The 22,742-nt window shown below is 44.9% G+C and overlaps 1 protein-coding gene across 1 annotated transcript in view; it reads left to right on the forward strand.

The window, feature by feature from the left end:
- The first annotated feature begins 10,074 nt into the window (after positions 1-10,074).
- The window catches only part of LOC138611472 (phospholipid phosphatase-related protein type 4-like), a 128,669-nt gene continuing 116,001 nt past the window's right edge, over positions 10,075-22,742 (forward strand). Inside the window, exon 1 of the mRNA XM_069684615.1 lies at positions 10,075-10,510. Within this exon, the coding sequence (XP_069540716.1) occupies positions 10,427-10,510 (84 nt within the window). The 5' untranslated portion in view covers positions 10,075-10,426. The remainder of the gene's footprint in view (positions 10,511-22,742) is intronic.

Here is a 22,742-nt window from a genome sequence, read left to right on the forward strand (position 1 = left end):
GGATGTACTTCCTAAGGAGACTGCGGTCTTTTAACATCTGCAGCAAACTGCTGCGGATGTTTTACCAGTCTGTGGTTGCCAGTGTCCTCTTTTACACTGTAGTGTGCTGGGGAGGCAGCACATCCAAGAAGGACACATCCAGACTGGATAAACTGATCAGGCGAGCCGGCTCTGTGATCGGCATGAAGCTGGACCCTCTGGTGACGGTGGCAGAGACAAGGACACTGAACAAACTGTTGGACATTATGGACAATGCCAGCCACCCTCTGCACACCGTCATCAGCAACCAGAGGAGCCTGTTCAGTGAGAGACTGCTCCTTCCAAAGTGCAGGACTAACCGACTGAAGAACTCCTTTGTCCCTCATGCCATCAGGCTGTACAACTCCTCACTTAGGGGGAGGAGGTAACAGGGACAGACTCTCTCACAAGCGGTAGCCACTAATTCACCTCACAAAGTTAATAGTAGTTATCTTCTTTTACTCAATAGTAATATTTATTTATTTCTCAAAGGGTCATATGTGCAATAAAAATCTGTCAATGTGCAATAATCTCTCACCACAGTGCAATAACCTAATACCACAGTGCAATAACCTAATTTAGTTTAATCGAACTAAATACCAAGTCAATTACCCACTGTTTACTTGTATATTTCTAAGAGTGTATATTTTATATATATTGTTATCTAATTTTGTACTTTTTATATATATATATATATATATCGATAGATATATATATTTTGATCTTTATTTTTTACCCTCTGTGTGCTGATTCTTTCCTATTGTATTGTACTGTATAAGCTGCTGGAGACTGAATTTCCCAGAGGGAGTCATCCCAAAGGGATCAATAAAGTTGAGTCTAAGTCTAAGTCTAAGTCTAAGTGTTGTTTTCTAGTGCTCTTGTGCTTGTTCACCCAGACCCTGAGTTACAGTACTGATGTTGTGGAGTTGAATGCCTCCGACACAGGGGTAGGGGCTGTACCAGTGCTCACCAGCAGACCAAAAACTCCATTCCTGTGTATTCTTCTCCCGCCGCCTGACTTCTAGTGAGAAAAATTATGATGTGGGGAACCGAGAGTTGCTTGCGGTGGGGCTGGCCCTTCAGGAATGGCGACACTGGTTGGAAGGTACGGTCCAACCATTCATGGTCTGGACAGATCACAAAAATGTGTCTTATTTGCATTCAGCCCGCAGGTTCAATTTCCGCCAGACTCGGTGGGCGTTGTTCCTGGGCAGATTCAACTTCACCCTAACCTACTGGCCTGGTACCAAAAATGCCAAGCCTGATGCTCTGTCCCGTCAATTTTCCTCTGCTAAGGAAGAACAGCTGACAGAAACCATTCTCCCTTCCTCCTGTGTGGTCGGAGCACCCAGATGGGACATAGAGTAGGTGGTTCAGGGGGCTCTGCAGGGACATCCAGCCCCAGATGATTGCCCAGTGGGTCGTTTATATGTTCCACCGTCAGCCCGGTCACCTGTTTTCTAGTGGGGACATTCCTCCAACTTGGCCTGCCACCTCGGTGTCTATCGAACCCTTGCTCTTCTACAACAAAAATTCTGGTGGCCCACCATGACTGCAGACACCCCTGAATATGTTACTGCTTGCTCCGTCTGTGCCCGCAATAAGTCCTCCCACATTGCTTCAGCTGGTTTACTTCGCCCCTTACCTATTCCTCACCGCCCCTGGTTCCACACAGCCGTGGACTTTGTCACGGGAGTTCCCCCATCAGATGGCAACACCACCATACTCACTATTATTGACCAGTTCTCCAAGGCTGTCCACTTCGTCCCTCTCCCCAAACTCCCATCAGAATTGGAAACCGCAAATCTCCTGGTCCAACATGTTTTCCATCTCCACGAAATCCCTCAAGATATAGTCTCAGACCGGGGGCCACAGTTCACCTCACAAGTCTGGAAAGCTTTTTGTCAAGTACTCAGTGCAACCACCAGCCTGTCTTCAGAATACCATCCCCAGACTAACGGCCAGATGGAGCGAGCAAATCAAAGTTTGGAAGCCTCCCTGCGATGTGTAGCTGCACATTTTCCTGCCTCCTGGTCCACCCACCTGCCTTGGGTAGAATACACCCACAACTCCCTGGTTAGCTCCGCCACAGGTATGTCACCATTTTATGATAACTAATGGTTTCCAACCTCCCTTGTTTCCTAGTCAAGAAGCCGATGTGGCGGTCCCTTCAGTTGAGGCCTGTCTCCGGCGTGCTTGCCGAGTCTGGCAGGAGGCCCGGGCCGCCCTGGAAAGGAATACAGCTCGGAACCAACGACTCGCTGTCCGATGGCGGGCTGCTGCTCCAGAGTACAAAGAGGGCAACAGGTCTGGCTCTCATCTCGTGACCTACCTCTCCAGACGGACTCTCGCAAGATGGCTCCCTGATACATTGGACCATATACCATCGACCGAGTCATTAACCCCAGTGTCGTCCAGCTTAAGCTTCCCGCAGCACTCAAGGTACACCCCACTTTTCATGTTTCCCTCCTTAAACCAGTTGTTACCAGTCCTCTTAACCCTGTTAAGTGTTCTGATAGTGTCCTTGTCGCTACTGGTAGCATGAGGCGGTACCTGCAACCCAATCAGGTTGCACAGGTAGTCCAGCAGAGGAGGTACCAGGAGACCGGTTGTTACACAAGGAGAGCTGGACAGGGCCATAGAAGGGCATCAACCCAGCAGCAAGACCAATATTTGCTACTTTGTGCGAGGAGGAACAGGAGGAGCACTGACAGAGCCCTACAAAATTACCTCCAGCAGGCTACTGGCTTGCATGTTTCTGACCAAACTGGTCAATCCAAACCAAATCCATGAGGGTGGCATGAGGTCCCGACATCCTCTAATGGGACCTGTGCTCACAGCCGAGCACCATGCAGCTCGATTAGCCTTCGCCAGAGAACACCAGAATTAGCAGGTCCGCCATTGGCGCCCAGTTCTCTTCACACTGAGCACATGTGACAGATGTGAAAGATTCTGGAGATGCCGTGGTGAACGATATGCTGCCTGTAACATCATCCAGCATGACTGGTTTGGCGGTGGAATTAGCAGGTCCGTCATTGGCGCTAAGTTCTCTTCACAGATGAGAACAGGTTCACACTGAGCACATGTGACAGATGTGAAAGATTCTGGAGATGCCGTGGTGAACGTTATGCTGCCTGTAACATCATCCAGCATGACTGGTTTGGCGGTGGGTCAGTGATGGTCTGGGGAGGCATTTCCTTGGAGGGCTGCACAGACCTCCATGTCATAGCCAATGGTACCCTGACTGCTGTTAGGTACCGGGATGAAATCCTTCAACCAATTGTAAGACCTTATGGTGGTGCAGTGGGCCCTGGGTTCCTCCTGGTGCAAGAAAATGCAATCATTTGGCCAGAGTGTGTAGGCAGTTCCTGAATGACGAAGGCATTGATGACATTGACAGGCCCTTTCGTTCCCCTGACCTAAATCCAATTGAGCACCTATGGGACATTATGTATTGGTGCATCAGACGCCACCAAGTACCGCCACAGACTGTCCAGGAGCTCACTGATGCCCTGATCCAGGTCTCGGAGGAGATCCCCCAGGACAACATCCGCCGACTCATCAGGAGCATGCCCAGACATTGTCGGGAGTGCATGCAAGCTCGTAGTCTGAAAGTAATTATTAAACAACACTCAGCTGTCATCTAAGCATAAGCAGCCACATATTCAGAACAGATCAAACGGATTCTTAAAACGAATAAATCAAAATGATTTTTTGTTTTTACGTTTCACGTTTTTACTGATACCACTTTTTTTGTAAAATAAAAAAATAGGTTAAATAGCCTAAACATGACAACTATTTATTGCACATTAAAATTTGAAATAATAATAAATACAAGCAGAAATCTGTCTTTGCAAATGAACTCAAAATAGCCTATGGTAAAATTGTGCAATTGTTTTTGAGCGCAGGTTCAACAGTGCGCACACACGCACATGGGTCACAGTGGAGCGTTGCTTCGGGTTGCTCAAGGGCAGGTGGCTCCGTCTTGGACCAGCAGGGGGAACGCTGCTGTATACCCCAGAGAAAGTGTGCAACATTATTTTGGCCTGCTCAGTTTTGCACAACATTACATTAGTAAATGGAGTGCCTTTTGATGTGCCGGCGCAGCCAGAGGAGAACAATGCCCAGGGAACCGTGGCCAGCACAGCCTCCACTGGGGGCTATACGGAGGAGACAGGAGCTCATCAATCGCTTTTAAAATGTGAAGTATACCTTAAACTTCTGCAAACGCGCTGCAGTATTTAATCATTGAAATTGGCTTAAGGCATACTAAACACAGACAATGGACAATATTTAGTCATTTAAACATTTTATTAAGGCTTTTTTAGGGTTTCGTTAATTTCTTTTAGTGTTATTTATTGCCTCAAGTGTGCCGACAACTGAGGCAGCGCAGCATGGGGGGCAGAGGGCACGCGCTCGCTCTCTGCAGCCTGACTCTATGGGTCTGGCTCAGTGGGACCGCTCTGGGGATGAGAGCTGGCCGACATACTGCTGGTGCCTGGCTCTAAAACATTTAAACATACATTAAAAATGTATACGCATGTAACATGTGTAAGCCTAATTATTTGTAAGACATTTGTAAGTTATTGAGAATTTTAATCAAACCCCAGCTGGAGTCCGTTCCTGTACGGCAACGCTGTTGACTGCCTCCGTTATCCTCTTCCACACAGCGTTTTATGAGCTCCTTTAATTCCAGTTTTCAGACTGCCAAAAAGCACATCTTTGTTTTGCTCCACCTCAGATATGAGGATGCCGATTAACATCTCGGAAAAGTTTCTTTTCTTGCCAGTGTTTCTTTTCTCCATGTTTGACCTCAGTGGGCGAGGCCTCCGAACCAGGAATATTTAAGGGCGTAACATGTTAATGACGGTCGAATTCAGCCGACGCATTTATCAAGACCGGATCAATCGTACGCTGGGATTGGTCAGATACGAACGTTTCATAAATCACATGTGTGTCCTGTCGTAAGACCAATTCTGCGCTCAGATCTGCACCCGTTTTCACGCAAGATTGATAAATGAGAGCCAGTGTGTGTATCCACCGACTGCTGGAAAACAGGGCACCAAGCTGGAGTGAGCTCTTCTGCACAAGACTTTAAAAGAAAGGCAGGGATACCATCTGGGCCTGTTGATTTATTTTTGCATACATTACTAAAAAGTGTCTTAATTTTGAGAGGGTCAACGACCAACCTGGTACAGGAATCAATACAAATGTTCTTTTGCACATTTTCACATTCTAAAGAAGTATCCTGTGACTCAAACCTCAGAAAAAAGTCATTGAGTTTGTTTGCTTTTTGTAGTTCATCATCTGTTAGAAGGCGCTTCTGATTTGTCGTCATGTTGGTTCATAGAGTCCCAAAGCTTTTTGGAGTCCGTAGAGATAAAACTCTGTTCTATGATGTCCCTGTGTTTCCTCCTCGCATCCCTCAGCATTTGATTGAGTTCCTTCTGTTAAGCTTAATAGTAGAACTGGATCCCAAAGCAGACACACTCACAGGAGGTAGAATACAGGTAATCCGGTTTAATAAGAACTTAAGAAACAAGCAGCAGAATAACTGTGGCACAAAACAAAAACTCCTTGGGCTCAGGACGGAGAACAGGTGAGGCTGGGCGCGGAAGGACGGAGGCTGGAGTGACAGGTATCTGCGGCGAGGAAAAAACAAGGTCAAAAACAGGTTTACAGAGTCAGTAGTTTCACTTCGAATCTGCATCGGCCGTGTCGAGTTACCACTTGAAGAAGACGGAACGAACTGGCGAAGAGTAGAGAGCTTGACCAGGCTTAAGTACTGCAGCAGGTGGAGAATGGCTTGATGAGAATGAACTGCAGGTGTGAGAGTGAAGTGAAAGTAGGTCAACCACGCCCAGCCTGAAAACAAGGACAAGACAGACAACACACACAAGGGAGGGAAAAAACACAGGGAAAACACAAGGAACTGGCGAATCTTAACACCTTCTGCACTGTTTTTAAACCTACTCTGTCATGATTTTTAAAAGCCATTTTTTTTTAAGATTAATACAGTCTTTTACTTCTTTACTTATATAAGGCTTATTGTTGGGATACACTGTAACATCCTTTTTAGTAACCACACAGTCAACACAAAACATAATATAATCTGATATTGTTTCAGTGGCCTCATCAACTCCCGAATTGTGAAAAATGTCCCAGTTTGTGCAGAGGAAAGATCCCTTAAGTGTCTCTATGTCGTCCTTTGACCACACTGTCACAGTCTTGGTCTATGGTTTCCTTTGTGGTTCTTGAACACAGTTTTATAGGTTGGGATCAGGTGAACAGTATTATGATCTGAATTTGACAGAGGGGGCTTTGGTCTGGCACTGTCTGCATTTTTTATGTTACCATAGCATTTATCTAAAACTTTGTTATCTCGAGTGCCACATTTAACATATTGCTCAAAGCCAGGGAGGGACATTTCTAATTTACAGTGGTTTAAGTCCCCCAGGATGAAAACAGGGGCTCCAGGTGTATGTTGCAGTTGCTGGTGAACACAGTCTGATATTCGAGCTGCTGCTCGAGCCGTGTTTCCACTGGGAGGGACATAAACAGCACAAACTATAATATTTCTGAACTCTCTTGGAAGGTAAAAAGGTCTCAGAGAAAGGCACAGTAGTTCAACGTCAGTGTTACACGCCGTCTCCCTCACCGTGTACTGTCTGCACCAGCTGTCACTGACAAACACACAGATGCCTCCCCCGCGGCGCTTCCCGACGTTTCATTTCTGTCAGCGCGAGCAACAGAGAAGCCTTCCAGCTCTATGAAGGAGTTTGGAATATCCTTGTGAAGCCACGTTTCTGTGAACACCATCATGCCCGATTCCCGGTACTCAAAACATACCCTGGCGTTGGTACGAAGCTCTTCCATTTTGCTTCTCAGAGACCGCGCGTTGCAGAGTATCATACCGGGCAGTGGTGGTCTACTGCCCCTGCGGCGGAGACGCTGCCGTATCTCCCCTCGCCTGCCTCTCCGTCGCTGTTGTACTTTGTGAGCCGGCCGTACTTTCACTGCCTCGGGCAGATCCACAGGTGGTATAGTCCCCCTGAGGCGGAGTGACAGCAGTGCGTCTCTGGTGTATGTGAGCGGCAGCTCACCTTCCATGTGTGGAAATTTTGACACGTCATCAGCCATTGCCAAATAATTAGTGCCAATAATAGTCCTTGAGCAAATAACGCCATGGTGCTCCTTACACACTTAACAGAGTCACACACAAGCAGCTAAAAAGGGACAAAAATAGACATTAAGACAGAAAAAAGAAAAACGGGGCAGAAGCAGCGGCAGCACAAGAGTCCTGGTCGCCAGCAGGGCAGCGCCAACGGAAGCACTAAGGATATGGCTTACATGGAACGCTGGGTGGCTGATATGCATCATGCTAAATCTGATAACATTTCAGGCTGGAATCATACCATTAACCAGTCCTTGTTATGAACTGTTTCTGTCCATCCTTGGGGTCCTTGGGGCAGGGTTGATGGGTTGGGTGGGATGATGGGGATTTTGCTTAATTGGGAAGGGGAAAATAAGATAGGCTTTTTGACATGACTTGTGTGTTTGTTTTGTTTGTTTGTTTGTTTCTCTGTAAGACGAAGACAGGAAAGGAGGGAAAGGAACAGGGGCGGCTCTACTGGGGTGGCATGGGGTGGCACCATAGACTGTATAAATAATGGACGTAGTCTCAGTGACGTCACCCATTGGTTTCTGAAGAAGCGTTTGGAAGCCCGAATTGCGCCGCCGCTGGGGGTCGCCATATTGGAAATGCCAGAGACATCTAATCTAGAGACGGGCAAAGAGGCGGAGCGCGACCGAGCTACAGCCTATGGCTGAGCTCTATGGGCGGGCCGCATGAATCAGCCAGCTATGGCTATGAAGCTAGGCTATATGCTCCTCAGCGTAGCTAACGGTTATTATCCATAGACTGTATAAATCATGAATGAGCTGGTTTGACTTTCCCAGGAGGAGATTCTGTCGGTGACTGACTGCAGGTGTTTAGTTATCAGACTAAAGAAGTAAAGGACTCGCCGCTCGCTCGCCCGGTGAGAGAGCGGCAAGCCGAAACGTAAAAGAACCGGTCTCTTCATCACTACGGTCCGCTGTAATCTCTCCGGGGAAACGCCAACAACTCCTGACTCCTATTTACTGACCGACGATTAAATAAATAAACACTGCACAGGCTAACAGCAGGCAGGCAGCGGGATCCACCTGTCAATCAAGTGATCCGGCCCCTATAATTTAAGGCTTAATATAATTAAAATGGATGTGTTCTAAAAAAATTAACCCCCCATACAGTTATCCTGAACAATAAAATTAGCTATTTATAACAAAACTGTTTTTTGTACCAGGCTGTAAACATGTTTATTTCTGCTGTAAAAATTGGCGTTTTCCCACCTGCTGTAATGTTATTTCTTGTTTTCTGGAGCCAGCCTCAAGTGGCCACTCGAGGAACTGCAGTGTTTTGCACTTCCGCATTGGCTTCATTTTTCAACACCGGAGGTTGCCGCTTGGGTGGCACCTGCCTCCCTAAACAAACACCCTGCCACCCCAGTTGGCAGCTTTGAATTCAAAGAAAAGTTGTGTCACATGAGACAAATACCAGTGAAATACCAGTGAGACTTACTATTAATGAATGTACTTACTGCAGCAGTCGTTGCATAGATTTGCCCCCTGCCGGTAGTGTAAAAAAAAACATTATTTTGTTGTAAGGCAGGATAATTTGATTATATTTCATTCAATTATGTCTACAACCTTATATAATTGCCATCGAAGGCTTTACCAAGGTGCCACAATAATGTAGCCAAATGTTATTGAGTTAAAATCTTAATTTGGGGGCTTTCCAAGTGAATATTGATTGATATGACTGCGATTACATCAGCATATATACTTTTGCCATGAGGTGCCACCCCTCAAAATCTCCTGCCACCCCATGAATATTTTCTAGATCCGCCCCTGGAAAGGAATAAAGGCTCAAAGATGCAAAAACTGCAGGCTGCAACAGAGAGATCTACAAAACTGAGAACAGCACATGAAGTAAACATTAAACCAAACACAGTATGGGATACCTATACTGTAAGACCTATTCACCCTGTCAGGGTTCCATTCTGCGATAACAACCTGCTCATTATACATTCTCCCTTATATATAACAATATAAAATAAATGTCTTATTTAAAGATACTCTTAGGAATTTTCCATCATGTGTTGATCTTGGTGACCCCTGTGGCCAAAGTGGCTTTTTTTTGTATTTTATCTCTTTGCTGATCCTGTCCTATATGCGTAGTATCCTGTAACAAACATCAAAAGAACTCAAGCTGTCTTTTCACGGTCACATGTACTACTTACTTTTAATTTCAAATTCTTTAACTGCAGAAAATGAAAATGAAGGTACTTTCGGTATGCGTGCTGTAAATTGCGACTGCAAAAGGGGCATTAATAAATTACGAGGAATAATCAATCTTCTGAGGGTGTCAGTTGCCTTTAGGTCATGTAGATGCATCAGTATTTTTTTCAGTCTGTTTCATAACTGGCTAAAACTCCTCACAGGAGCTTTAAGAATAATTGAGTAAAATAACAAATCTGACAGCTACAACTAAAAATATCAAATATCAAAAACCTAGAGAGATACCCTGCCCTTTACTAACTTAGTGAAGCAGAATGGTTTGTGGTTCTTAAAAAGTCACCTTAAACCAAAATCGGTGCAGAGTGACACATCATTATATTCACCTTCACTCAATTCACCTCAACACTGTCCCGCACCTGATATTGGTCAAGATTGACAGTAGTAGAGAGAATGCTATATGAAGTATGATTGTACTATCAAAATAAAACAGCTGCTCTGGAGATAAAAATTAAGACTAGGCCTACAGCATAATAAAGATGTATGCAGATCTCGTTTCAAATATCAGTGGAATGATTAATTGAATAGGAAGCGGGGGTTCTAAGGTAATGTCATACGCGTTTATTTTGAAGATCACGACAGGAAGTATTGTTGATTGAGTTTTTTACTAACTTAACAGCGGTCACCTGCTGCAGCAGAGCAGAGCAGAGCTGAAGAGGGGGAGCGAATGGATGAGCATGGTGTATTTCTCTCCTTATAGCACAGTATACATCTGACGAAGGAATATTTGTACAATGTTTAATGCCAGTACATAGTAGAAACAGTGCCAGGGGGACAGTGCCAGTCCTGCGCTGCTGCGATTTTTGCAGCCAAAACCCCGCATTTAGCGGTGACCACGGACAAATCACATTAACAGGCATCGACAGTTCCAGTTCACCACACCGGGCGATGGAGTTCCGCCGCTAAAGGCTTTAGGTGACGGGACTCGGTCGGAATTTCGCACAAAATTACGACGGGAATCAAATACTGCTCACTGTCTCCCGGCAACGGGAGAGACCACCGACAGCTCGTGATGTCTCGTGCAAAGGAGCGGCTGAAAGGCGGGAATGACACCAAGGACAGCGTCACTTTGCTACCGTGCTTTTATTTTGTAGAGGTAAAATCTATCTATCTATCTATCTATCTATCTATCTATCTATCTATCTGCCTGTCTTTAGCAGAGGTGCAAAGCAGGTTATTAGTCACAGACTGACTAACTGACTCAAATGTCCTCATATCAGAGCCGGTGAATCGATCTGTCAGGCTCTATCTTGTTGGTGCCGTTGGTTTTGAAGTAATGACAGTAGCCTACCTACAGAGCAGTGGCTGGTACTGATAGATGATGTTGAAGCATCTGGCGGCTATTTCTAGGGATCATGTAATTTAAACTCCGACGGTCTGCAAACTAAGCAAGCAACCACACTGAATACCACAATCAGGTCAAGGTAATAATGCAAACAAATATCAAGTTATCATTCTGGGAGCTTTCGATGTAGACTACCATGAATACTGATGTACGATATACAGTGGCTATAACAATGAGCAAGACAGGCTGCAATAGTAACGAGAAACTAATGCAGTTTTAGAGCAAATATACTAAGAATCTGTCTTCACAATATCCATGTTTACCTGGTTATTTATAGCCTACAGCTAGTAACACTGCAGTATCGACAGGATTGATTCCTACTGTACCATACAACATTTTTTAAGGCTTGATGTAAAGATTTACATTTTGTCCAATTTAAGAATTATCACATTTCTTGTCAGTAATTATCATCAGGGTATCCTTTGTAAGAAAGGAGTGGAGAGCCCCTTAGCTGAAGTTGACAAAAAATATCCAAATATTAGTATAGTTCTATTTCATGCAATACACTTACACAATGTTCATCAAATCATGTTATCACAGTCATCGCTTTTGCCCCAGGACCAAAACCTACAGTTATGCTGCATTTAGTTCATATTTAATTCACCCTAAAACCACTGAACAGTGTAAGGCGCCTCAATGTACACTACAGTGTTATTATCTATGTCACTAATCTTAGATATAGTGTAGTAGTGAGAGAATAGTAGCAGTAGTGGCCCATAGGATCGACTTTGGACATAACTTAAAGACCAGCTTGAAATGTAGTAATTAGTAGTAGTAATGTTGGTTGTCAGGAGTGAGTTTGCAGAAATTATGATGACTGTTACAGCTGGCTCATGCATTGCCAAAGTAGTTGCCATAGGTTGCACATAATGTTGTGTAGGGCTGGGCGATATGGAAAAAATAAATAATAATAAATGAATAAATAAATGACAGCAATATTAACATCTCTTCCTGTAGAGAATGTCAAAGGCATGGAAAGTCAGATGGAAAGTAACACTTCCGGAATTTCAAAGTAAAAGCCCCATCTAGCATTCTGTCTCCCCTTGGTTGTTCGGTAGATAAAGTCACTCACAAGGCTCCTTATATTAATTTTCTTTGAAATAAAATGTAGTCATAAGTCTCACGTGGGCCTTTACCTACATTATGTTAGTAAAAAAATAATTAATAACAACATTACGGACGTATCTCTGGCGCTATCCTTCTCTCTCCCCCTAGCTCTCTCGCGCCGTCTTGGCTCAGACGGTTGTTTTTGCTGTGTGTTAATTGAGTGTAAATAAGATCTTTTTCTGTTCAGACCCCCTAAACTACCCCTGGATATGGTAAACAGCCAGGTAAAATAAAGTGAAGTGAGTGGTTAATGTATTATTATTATTTACAGTTGAGCAGACACCTCTTCATTCTTTCCTGCATATAAAACATCTAAATGACTTTTATAAAGCGAACATATTCAAATTGTTTATGGCCTTTATTAAACCAAAACTCATGTAGAAAGACAGGGCTGGCAGGATCAGCCCAGCTGAAGCCACAGCGGACACGCTGTTGACATGCACCCGGCCGTCACGCTCAATTGCTGTAAATCAGGATATCGACGAAATAGAAAAACACATACGATAGACATTTTCATATGATTTTGACAAGATATATTGTAATATCGCCCAGTCCCAATGTTATGCATAGCGTCACCCCGTCCATTAATGGGACTGGCTCCTTGGTAGGGCTGCACGATTCTGGATAAAATGAGAATCACAATTTTCTTACTTAGAATTGAGATCACAATTCTCTCAGGATTTTTTTTCTCAATTTAAATATTTATTGCACTCATTTACATGATACAAAAAGAAATGCAACAAAAAATATGAAGGTGCCTGATAGGACCGGCACATCAACTTTGGACAACAGAACGGGAATGCTTAATACTTAATGTTTTAAGTGTAAGTGTAAGTCTTAAGTGCAAATGTCTAATCAATCTTAAACTGAACATAAAAACAATAGAATAGAATTAGGGCTGCGCGATATTGGGAAAAACATACATTACAATACATTTTTGCTTCGCGAAAATTAATTCGATATTTATTGCGATTTAAAAAAATACAGGAAATTATACCTGATAAATGCAGTATGTTTTCATGTTTATTATTAACAATCATACTTTTCATCATTTGAGACTTTGAAGTCTATTTGCTTATAATAACCCCCCCCTCACTTCTTTTCTCACTCTTGGTTCAGACTCTGGCACCCGCATGAAAAAGTAGAGAGTACAGTTGGAGCGACACATTCTTTATAAAACAAATATTAATAGACTTGTGGGCTGCAGTTTATTAATACGATAGTTCTATGTCATCAACCATTGCTACTAATGATCAAACGTAATAATATAAATATATAATCAGCGTGATCAGCCCCGTCACAGTCACCTTATTAAACTGCTCACCTGCTTCCTGTAAGCCTCTGCAGGTGTAGCCTCTAACAGTAAACTGCACGTCTGCTCCGTGAACGGTCCGTTTATGTAGCAGTAGCATTAACCAGCACCAGGACGAGATGACGCTGTTAACGGGAATACTCTCACTTACAAGCCACCTCATGTTATGGAGCTGCTGATGTCATAGATAATGCCGGTGGGATGATTGAGGCCCCGTCCTGGTTAACGCTGTGGTCACACAAATGGACAGTTCACAGAGCCTTCACAGTCCTGTAGCCACTGCTTCCTACCTGATTTGCAGCCCCGGTATTTCCTTCTTAGCTCCTTGGGGATTCAGGTCTCTCGCTAGCAATGCCGCTGTGTCGGAGTCCCATCAGCTGATCCCTGGTGTAAACAATGGAGCCCTGGCTCACCTCTGCCAGGACGGGAATCGGATCCATAAAAGTACTAGAAAGAAAGTGCAGAGCCACATCTTTCTACTGGCCAACAAACGTATCTTATTGGTTGGTCGGATTCCTCATCTCGATCTCACCACCATCAGCATGGTTTTCTTCTGGATTAATTAATCGTTTTATTTGTCCTAGTAAGGACACTGAGGAAATGTAAGGTTTCCTCACTCGAATTATCTGACACTGTCATTCGCCAACTCACTCTCACATGGGTTTGTTTTGGCCAGTTACTGCCGCTCTGCATCACCTGGTGTAATGCTGCGTTGTCATTTGTTGAGGGAGAAAGGGGGAGTGCTTGTTTTGATGAAGCTGATGTCCCGAATGAAAATGCAGCAGAATCGTTGTCATTTAGAAATGAGATTGCGAGATTAATACAATTAAACGTGCAGCCCTACTCCTTAGGTTTGTGAAATCTCAAACCCTGCCATTCTGAAAACATTTTGTTCAGCCTGTCCTTACACTGCACACTGCAGTTTAAAAGCAGAAAGGACAAGCCATGGCGATGACTGCCTCTGTTGTCTCCGGTATATCTTGAAAGACACCACATGGAGATGTTTACAAGGTCAAAAAATTGATTTTCACTGGAGGGTGTCTGTAATTTACCTTAATTATGATGGTATCATATTGAAATATGAACACAGTAACCATTCTGTATCATCACACAGACAGGAGGCCCTGGCCAGTGTGATCAAACAATTACTTGTAATTTTGCATATTTGTAGTTTAGATAATGAAAGTTCTTTTATTTTTTCTTTTGATCTGTTTTACTATGAGGACCATTTTAATGAGGGGCAGCGTAAAACCTTAGTGGGCTACTTGCCATAAACTGAAATACAGTTTATTTCAGAACACAACTTGGTGGCAGCAAAGCTCTGCTTGCCACTGGATTCTCCTTCTCATATTACAGGTAACCATGGACTGAGCAGTATCAAGACAATCATTTCTGCCTGCAGTCTGTTTTCCACATTCCTCTTTTCAAAGATTTAAATGACTTGAGCCAAAACTCTTGGGACTGTATTAAGTCTATCATGCTGCTACTCAGCCCATGCTTGCATCATCAGCGGTTGAACTTGATGTTGAAGTGGGAAGTAAATAGGTACAAAAAATAAAATAACTGTATAGGCTATGGTTAACAACAGTTCGTATTTCCCCTGATAACATGGGTTATAGTCAAATAATAGAATGTTAAAGCCATTTAGCGTTGAATTACTGAGAAATATACAAAAAAAAATCAAAATGGCTGCAACTTTAAAGCACATCAATAGCACCTTTCACCAGACCCCTTATGTAGGCAGGAAACTTACAGAACATCTTTTCTGATCTGTATGACTTCCCATGTAACTATGAAATACAAACTGTAAATGGTAATGTCAATATGTAAATGTTGGCATGTTATCAAACTTGTGAATTACAGTGAATTATAAACATACCAAGTTACAACAATCCTGTGACATGAATATTGTAGCAGTTCAACTCACTGATTTGCAATATTGTTCAAAATAGCCTACAATGATCTTGGATCAGGGTAATCCTGATGTTTGGGATCAAAGGTATCCCAATCCTACTCAAACATTTTGAACAACCCAAAGTGGAGGTTTTATCCAGATAAAACGCCAAGATTAGATTACCTGATCTTATCCGATTATGTAATCCATTTTTTGTTTTGAACAACCCATTTTCAAGATTTGATCCAATCCAATACATTTAATCCAATCGGATAACCTTTGAACAACAAGGACCTGGTGTATTTATAAGAAGCTTATTGACGGATAACCTCTTGAGATGAACCATCTTGTTTTCAAGGTAGTCCTACAAAAAAACAAACATACAAAGTAGTACATAAGACATAGTCACAAGACATACATACATACATACATACATACATACATAAAGGCTCTCACCAGCCACCCACCCACATGTCTTTTCCCTGAGCCCACAACAACCACACAAAGTAACTTGGCATATATACCATAAAGACATAAAGTAATGCCAATGATGTGGCTTTTGTAGCTTACATGATGAATTACAGGAAGTTACAACATCTCCGGTCTCCTCTGGGATAAACAATTATTTTTCAATGAGGAGTATCCGTTTGTTGTGCAGTGTTGATGATGTGCCCGCCTCCGGTAGATTAGTGTCCGTTTACATGGATTACGGTTTCTAATTTTCAGTAGCAGACTGAAACTCCATCTATTTTCTCTCCTCTCTGTTTTGTGATAGGCCCATATCCGGGCCGCTGATCCAGCATACCATAGTAGTAAAGCTGTTAATAAGCTAACGCCACTGGTAAAGCTATTTTAAAGCTAACTCTTGATAAAGTTAATGCCCGGCTCTATTAAACCGTCACAACATGGAAAGAAAACTGATGGAATGTATTTCTGTCCGTCAGGTTGTGTTTAAATTAACTTAACTCGTGTGTTTGTCCGTCAGCTTAGCGGTAGCCCTTTCGATTCAAGTCCTTTGTCCCATGCGTTTGATTAATATGTGAAGCTTCTTCAACTTTGCTTCTGCTGTCCTCCGCCGTCTTGCACACAGCCAAACTACTGGGTTAGGGAGGGCTTGGACGTCTCGATGCAGTACGGTACCCTGGAAATCCTTCTCCTTGGACCCGGATTCTTTGGCGACAGGTTTCGGAGTCTTCACCTGAACACACCCACTCGGAGAGACTTTCACATGGACATCCCGGATGATGCCTTTGGAATCTGCATTCACACTGACAACTCTTGCTAGCTTGAACTGCCCCCTTAGTGCATTTTGGTCGCAGAGCCAAACTATGTCTCCAATGGCAAAGTTTCTTTCAGCAGTATGCCACTCGCTGCGGACGAACAGGTTTGGACCTGCAAGTTGGCTCCAGGACTTCCAAAAGTAGCTAACTTGAGTTTGCATCTCTTGCAGCCTTTTGAAGGGGTAGGTGGTGTAGTCGAATGTCCTGAAATCTCCACTCTGTGTGGCTCGACCAAGCAACAGGGTGTTCGGAGTGATGTATTGGATGCGGTCTTCACGGCTCTGGACTCTAGCATCCATAGGTCTTTCGTTGGCAAGGTTGGCAGCTAGCTTGAGCACTGTCAGGAATTTGCTGAAGGTAAGGCCTTCTCCTCTACCAAGACTTTGGAGAGCTCTTTTGATGACCTTGACAGCAGCTTCGGCGGCGCCATTTCGGTCAGGTGAATCGGCTGGATGGATTCTACATATCCAGTAGGTCCCATTTTTGGCAGCATATTCTTCAAGTGACTATTTGCTTTGTTGTCTCAGGTAAGTGTACATCTCTTCCAGGACAGGTTTTGCTCCAATAAAGTTCCTACCCGGATCGGACCAGATCTTCTGGGGATGGCCTCGGACAGAAGTGAATCTCTGGTAAGCATGTAGAAAGCTCTCTGTTGCTAGTGTGTTTGCCAGTTCGACATGGATGGCTCGGCTTGACATACAGCAGAAGAGCACGCCCCATACTTTCATGCTCACTCTCCTCTTGACATCATCCTTCACTTGGTACGGTCCGAACATGTCGACAGACGTGAATTGAAATGGTGTAGCCGGACTCGACCTCTCTTCAGGCAAGTTTCCCATTATTTGCTGTCAGGTTTTAGCTTTTGCCTTCTTGCAAACAACACACTTGTCAACGACTTTTTGGGCAATAATCCTTCCTTTGATGACCCATGCTTTCCTTCGGATCCGCAGCAAAGTTACTGCCACTCCGTCATGTCCCTCACTGTGTGCTTCTCAGGCTAGGAGGGTGGAGATCCAGGCCTGGAAAGGTAGCAGGGGAACAGCTTTGCGGTCCTCTCTGAAGGTCTGGATCCTTCCACCACACATCAGGAGTCCACTTGTTTGATCTTTGTAGACAACCAGTCAGTTGTTGTGTTCGGAAAGTTTACGCCCTCTTGTGCTGCCAGGCATAGGTCTCGGAACACATCTTCTCTTTCGTTGATCGTGATGACACCAGATGAAGGTACTGCCTCCCACTTTTTGTTATCTCCAATCTTGACACGCAGGAACTTATTTGCTGCTCTTCAAGTCCATGGTATCTTCCCGACCAGCCATCTTAGATTGCTGAAGCGTCTTTCATCAAATAGCTTTTGGACTGCTGCTACTGCAGGTGGTCTACTGAACTTGGGCTCTGTCTTTTGGACTCCGATCTTGCGCTTTCTGATGACTTCGGGTGAGTGCTGCGACAAATGTTTTCTTCTGAATTTTTGTGATATTGTCTCTTGCTTGTGCGGCGAAGTCTTCGGCCACTCACACTCAGGAAGAACTTTGGACCCGACTGCCACTCAGATTCCTCAGTTAAGTCATCGGGACTGGCCCCTCTAGTGATGATATCTGCAACGTTCACCGGCCCTGGAATCCACCACCAATCTCGGACGTCGGTGCTGCTCTGGATCTCGCCAACTCGGTTCGCGAAGAGGGTCTGGTAGCCATAACTCTCACGCTGTATTGCGCCCAAGACGGTCTGACTGTCGACGAGATGGTAACACCTCTCGACTTCGATTCGGCAGTGTCTCTGGAAGTAGTTCTTCAACCGGGTGGCAAAGACTGCTCCGCACATCTCCGCTTTCACAGGGTCACCCTTGTGGTCGAGAGGGGTCAGCTTTGCCTTAGACTCGACTAGCCTCACGATGACACCATGGCTGCAACTCCAGTGTAGGTACAGCACAGCGCCATATGCGTGCTCACTGCCGTCCGAGAAGGTGATGCCACTTGGTCTTACACATGGATCTGGCGGCGTCAGGGGTCTGTTGAATCTGAGTTGACTCAGGTCAGCATACTCTTCGAGGAGCTTTATGGCGTCTTTTCTGAGTTCTTTAGACAAGGCGGCATCCCAGGTGTCTTCTGTGTCATTACTTTTGCTTCTTGAAAAGCTCTTCGGATCAGAATGGCTCCCTTCTGTTTTGCAGGAGCCACTAGGCCAAGTGGATCATAGAGACCAGAGACTTGGCTTAACCGTTGTCTTCTGGTGAGTGGATCTTGGGTTTGTCCTTCTTCTCTCAGTAAGTCCTGACCGAGGCGCATTTTCTTCTTCTTCTTGGAGAAGTTCACTGCAACCATGACGTGTAGCTTGTCATCTTCAATGGTGTAACCGAGGCCGAGGGCTTTGTTATCCTCTTCAGTGAGCTGGTTCGGCAGGATCATGGACTTTGACTCCATCTTCTCACCTCTCGGCCCTTTCCTCCCACTTTGATCGGAGTAGAACCAGGGCTTCATGAAGAATCCTCCAGCTTTAAGGATCTGCTCGATGTTGGACGTGAGGAGTTGGTGGTCGAGGTTGTTGTGAGGGGTCATGATATCATCGACATATGCGTCTTCCTCCAGCACACGTTTCTCTTCTTTGAAGTGGCTGAATGGAGGCAAGTTGGCGATCTCTCGCAAGGCTGACTTTGGCTATGCAACCAGAAGGTTTGTCTCCAATGTTGACTCTTGTTATGGCGAAATCTTCTATTTCAGCATCTTCAGTGTTGCGCCACAGGAACCTGTGCAGGTGGACCTTTCTCTCCTCCAACCAGACAGAGTTGTACATCATGGGGATGTCACCAAGGGCAGCAAAGACACCAGCTCGGAACCTCAGCAGGACAGCTCTGATCGAGTTCAGGACGTCAGGACCCTTGATCAGTATGTCGTTCAAGCTCAGGCCTCTGTACTTCTGGCTGCTGTTCCATACTAGCCTCACTGGGGTGGAGACTGAATGTGGATTTGGTGCGATCAGGTGACTTATGTACCACACTGGCCCGGTCCAGCTCTGCAGAACTTCTTTGGGCAGCTTCACTGCAGCTTTGCGATTAACCATTTCATGGACTTGTGAAGCGTAGGCCGTCTTCCACTCTGGTTCCTTCGCCAGCCTCTTCTCCGTTCTGTGGAATGTGGCTTCAACTGCTCTCTTGTTGTTGGGTAGAGATGCTGGATCTTCTGTCCATGGATACTTGGAGTTCCAGTGTGGTTCAGGGCTGTGGTGGTCTCCGTTCACATACGTCAAGCCATTTCTCACCATCTCCATCTCTCTTTCTTCAGCCAGTGTCATTTCTTTCCCCCCAGGTTGGCAATTCCCGCAGCGACATCCTCCACATCTCGGCTCACAAGCGGCTCCAATGCTTTCCCACTTCCACCGCTTCAGAAAGTCTTTGCTGCTAGTGGCTGTATTGGACTGGGTGCGGGGATGGTCGGGAGACTGGCAGGAGACTGGATCTTTACAGGTGAGTTCACTGTACTTGACTGCTGCAGTTCTCATGGATCTTGCAAAGTGTGTTTTTGACGTATGGGCCATTAAGGTGACTTTTTCGAAGAAGTCCGGGTGCGTGCCTCCGATGGTCTTGCCGAGCGGGCCGTCCCAGAGCACCAGGTCACCGACGGAACGAACTTTCTGGGGTACCAGCTGGCCTTCTTTGTGGCTGATCAGGAGTTGTATTTCTCTGGGTCTTGCAAGGTCTTTGATGGGATCATCCGGGAAGATCTTCTGTAACTTGACGGCTGGAACATGTCTGTGAACTACTGCAATTTTATCAAGTCCATAGCAGATCAGTTGATGTGACTTGAGAGTCCCTCTTGGAGTTTTAATACGTATCTTGAGGAGGTAGCGCTTAGTTGCAACAGACACCTTCATCCCTCCAACGCCATAAACCACCAGTGTCACGTCTTCACTTCTAAGGTTCAACTTGCTTGCAGCTCTATGTGTTATATAGTTCACGTCTTATGCCAGGTCAATGAGGGTCCCAACTCTTTGTCCATTGTTGGCAGTGACGTCAAGGAGCATCAGGATCATTGGATACTCGTTTAAGCCGTTTTCCTCCAGAAGGTCTCTCTCAGCTGCAGTGGAGTTGTATGCCCTGGATGTGACGTTGCAGAAGGCGTCTCGACACTGCAGCGCCAGCTCAGGTGAAAGTTTGGAGAGAAACTCTTCTTGGGCATCGGTTTATCTTTTGCCCTCAGCTCTCACTGGACCGGATCGGACTGTTCTTTGGGACTGGGGTCTGGCAACTGGACAGAGAAGATAGTGGTGTTGGTCTTTGCACTCTGGATTCCCGCACAGGTAAGTAGTTTTTTCTTGCAGGCACCAAGCTGTTGTGCTGTGTCCCTTTTCTCTGATGGTTCAGGTTGGTCCTAAACCTTCCGCAGAAATACAGTTTCTTTCTGTGCTTTGGGTCCCCGCAAATGATGCAGCCTACTGTTTCACTGCTGGACTTGGTTGTCTTTGTTCTGGCGTACTTTAGGAACTTGGTCTTCTCCTTGGCGGGTTCGACGACGTCTCTCAGCTGATCTAGTTGTTCATATATGGATTCTTGTGACTTCAGAAACATGATGAGCTTGTCAAGTTCTGGTGGTTAACAGTGTTTCCCTCATCAGCAGCATAGGTGAGCCAGTCTTTCTTCAGAGTTTCTCGGAGCTTGCCCTCAATGGATTTAGTCACTAGTGGGTTCTATATGGCGTCTGCATTGCCTAGTTCATTTAAATCATAGAGGGCCTTTTCCACAGTTTGGATGAGCTCTATGATTCTTCTTGGATGGCCGCACCTGACTGGTGGAGTTGCTTGTAGCTCTTCGACGATCTCGAGAGCGATGGTGGCTTGGTTCCCAAACCGGTTCTCCAGGACTCGGAAGATCTTGTCTGATGAGCTGTATGTTGACAGCCGTAGATCTCTGGCCACCTTGTCTTTGAGGCTATCGAGCAGTTGAAATTTCTCCACCTCTTTGGAACCGGTCAGTTCACCTTGCTTTTGCAGAGCCTTACATTCTTTCCTCCATCTGTAGTAGTCTCGCTGGTTGCCGGCGAACTTTGGTAGGGCTGTGGCTTTTAGCTTTATCGCTGCCACTGGGGCTAAGCTGCGGACTAACATTGGTTCTTGTTCATTATCTGTCTTTATACTTGCTGCTTTGATGAGGGCGGCCTTCCACGACACCAGCTTGGGAAGGTGCACCTCGAGGTCTCTTACACGATAATCAAAGTCTTTTTGCCCAGCAGGCGGAGCCAAGCGGTTCCAGTTCTGGTGCGCCATGTGCACCAACTTCTCTAAGTGGGTCAGCATAAACTCATATGCCTCCACAGTTGTGTCTGGCTGAGTTGAGGAGACGTTCCTGCAATCAGCCTCTGCAACTTGTAGAGCCAAGGACAGGTCTTTTTCTCCATATGTGGCCCAGAGTGTCTCTCGGATTAGGAGTTTAACTTCTTTTGTCTTTTGCTCACATTCTTTCTCCGTCTTCTTTATGTCGGTTCTCTGTAGGTCGCTCAGCTTCTCTGCAGTAGCTGCGTTGCACTCTGCCATGTAAGCGGCCTCCACTTCTTCGTTTGCCTCCATGACTCTGGAGCCCTCTAGTGTAAGCTTCTTGAAGTTCTCCTGTAACTCCTCCATAGACATCTACATGTGGGTCCTCGTAATGCTATTGGCAAGATGGGAGAAAAGTCTCTTAACTGTGGTCCTCTCTACCTTCAGTTCATTGAGTGACTTTGACTCGGCCATTTTGTTCTCTTCGGCTGACGGACAGAAGGCTTTATCCTCCAGGCCCCCAGGTGGAGTGTCCTCCCTCTCGGTTGTGGCTGCAAGTGGAGTCTTCGCTGGTCACTGGTCACAGGCGGTTTTTCACTGTCAAGTGAATTTAAAACATCATGGCTTCCCACACTTGAAAAAGGAAAGACTTTACCAGACTCAGGATTTCACTCGATCTTCAGTTTATTTTGACCAATAACAAGGAAGGTGAAAATATTATACAGATTTTAGACGTGACATGTATTTCTATCACATTTTTAACACTCATACTTTTTTAACAGAAAAAAACCTTATTTTTTTACATAAATTAATTATTTTTACTTTGCATTTTAATGAAGCAAAAAATTCACTATATTTTAACTATTTTTAAGCACAGTTTTAAGCAACCTAATTGGGCCACAATTTGTTTTACAATTTAAACAAATATTTTAAGGTAAATAAGGTAGGTAACCCAAAGAAACGAAATAAGCACAAATTGTACCCACATCTTAACAGTCTAATATCTAAATAAATGTTAAGCCAATTGCAAAGACAAGTGCTACCTTTAAACTGAACTTTACCGTCTAAAACAATGTTAATCTCTCCCATCAACAACAGACAGTACAATTAATTTACCCCAATACATGGACCACAACACAGCCAGAGATC

The sequence above is a fragment of the Semicossyphus pulcher genome, unplaced genomic scaffold (genome assembly GCF_022749685.1).
Source record: "Semicossyphus pulcher isolate SPU_LCO1_2020_fin unplaced genomic scaffold, fSemPul1.0.p SCAF_7, whole genome shotgun sequence".
NCBI lineage: Eukaryota > Metazoa > Chordata > Actinopteri > Labriformes > Labridae > Semicossyphus > Semicossyphus pulcher.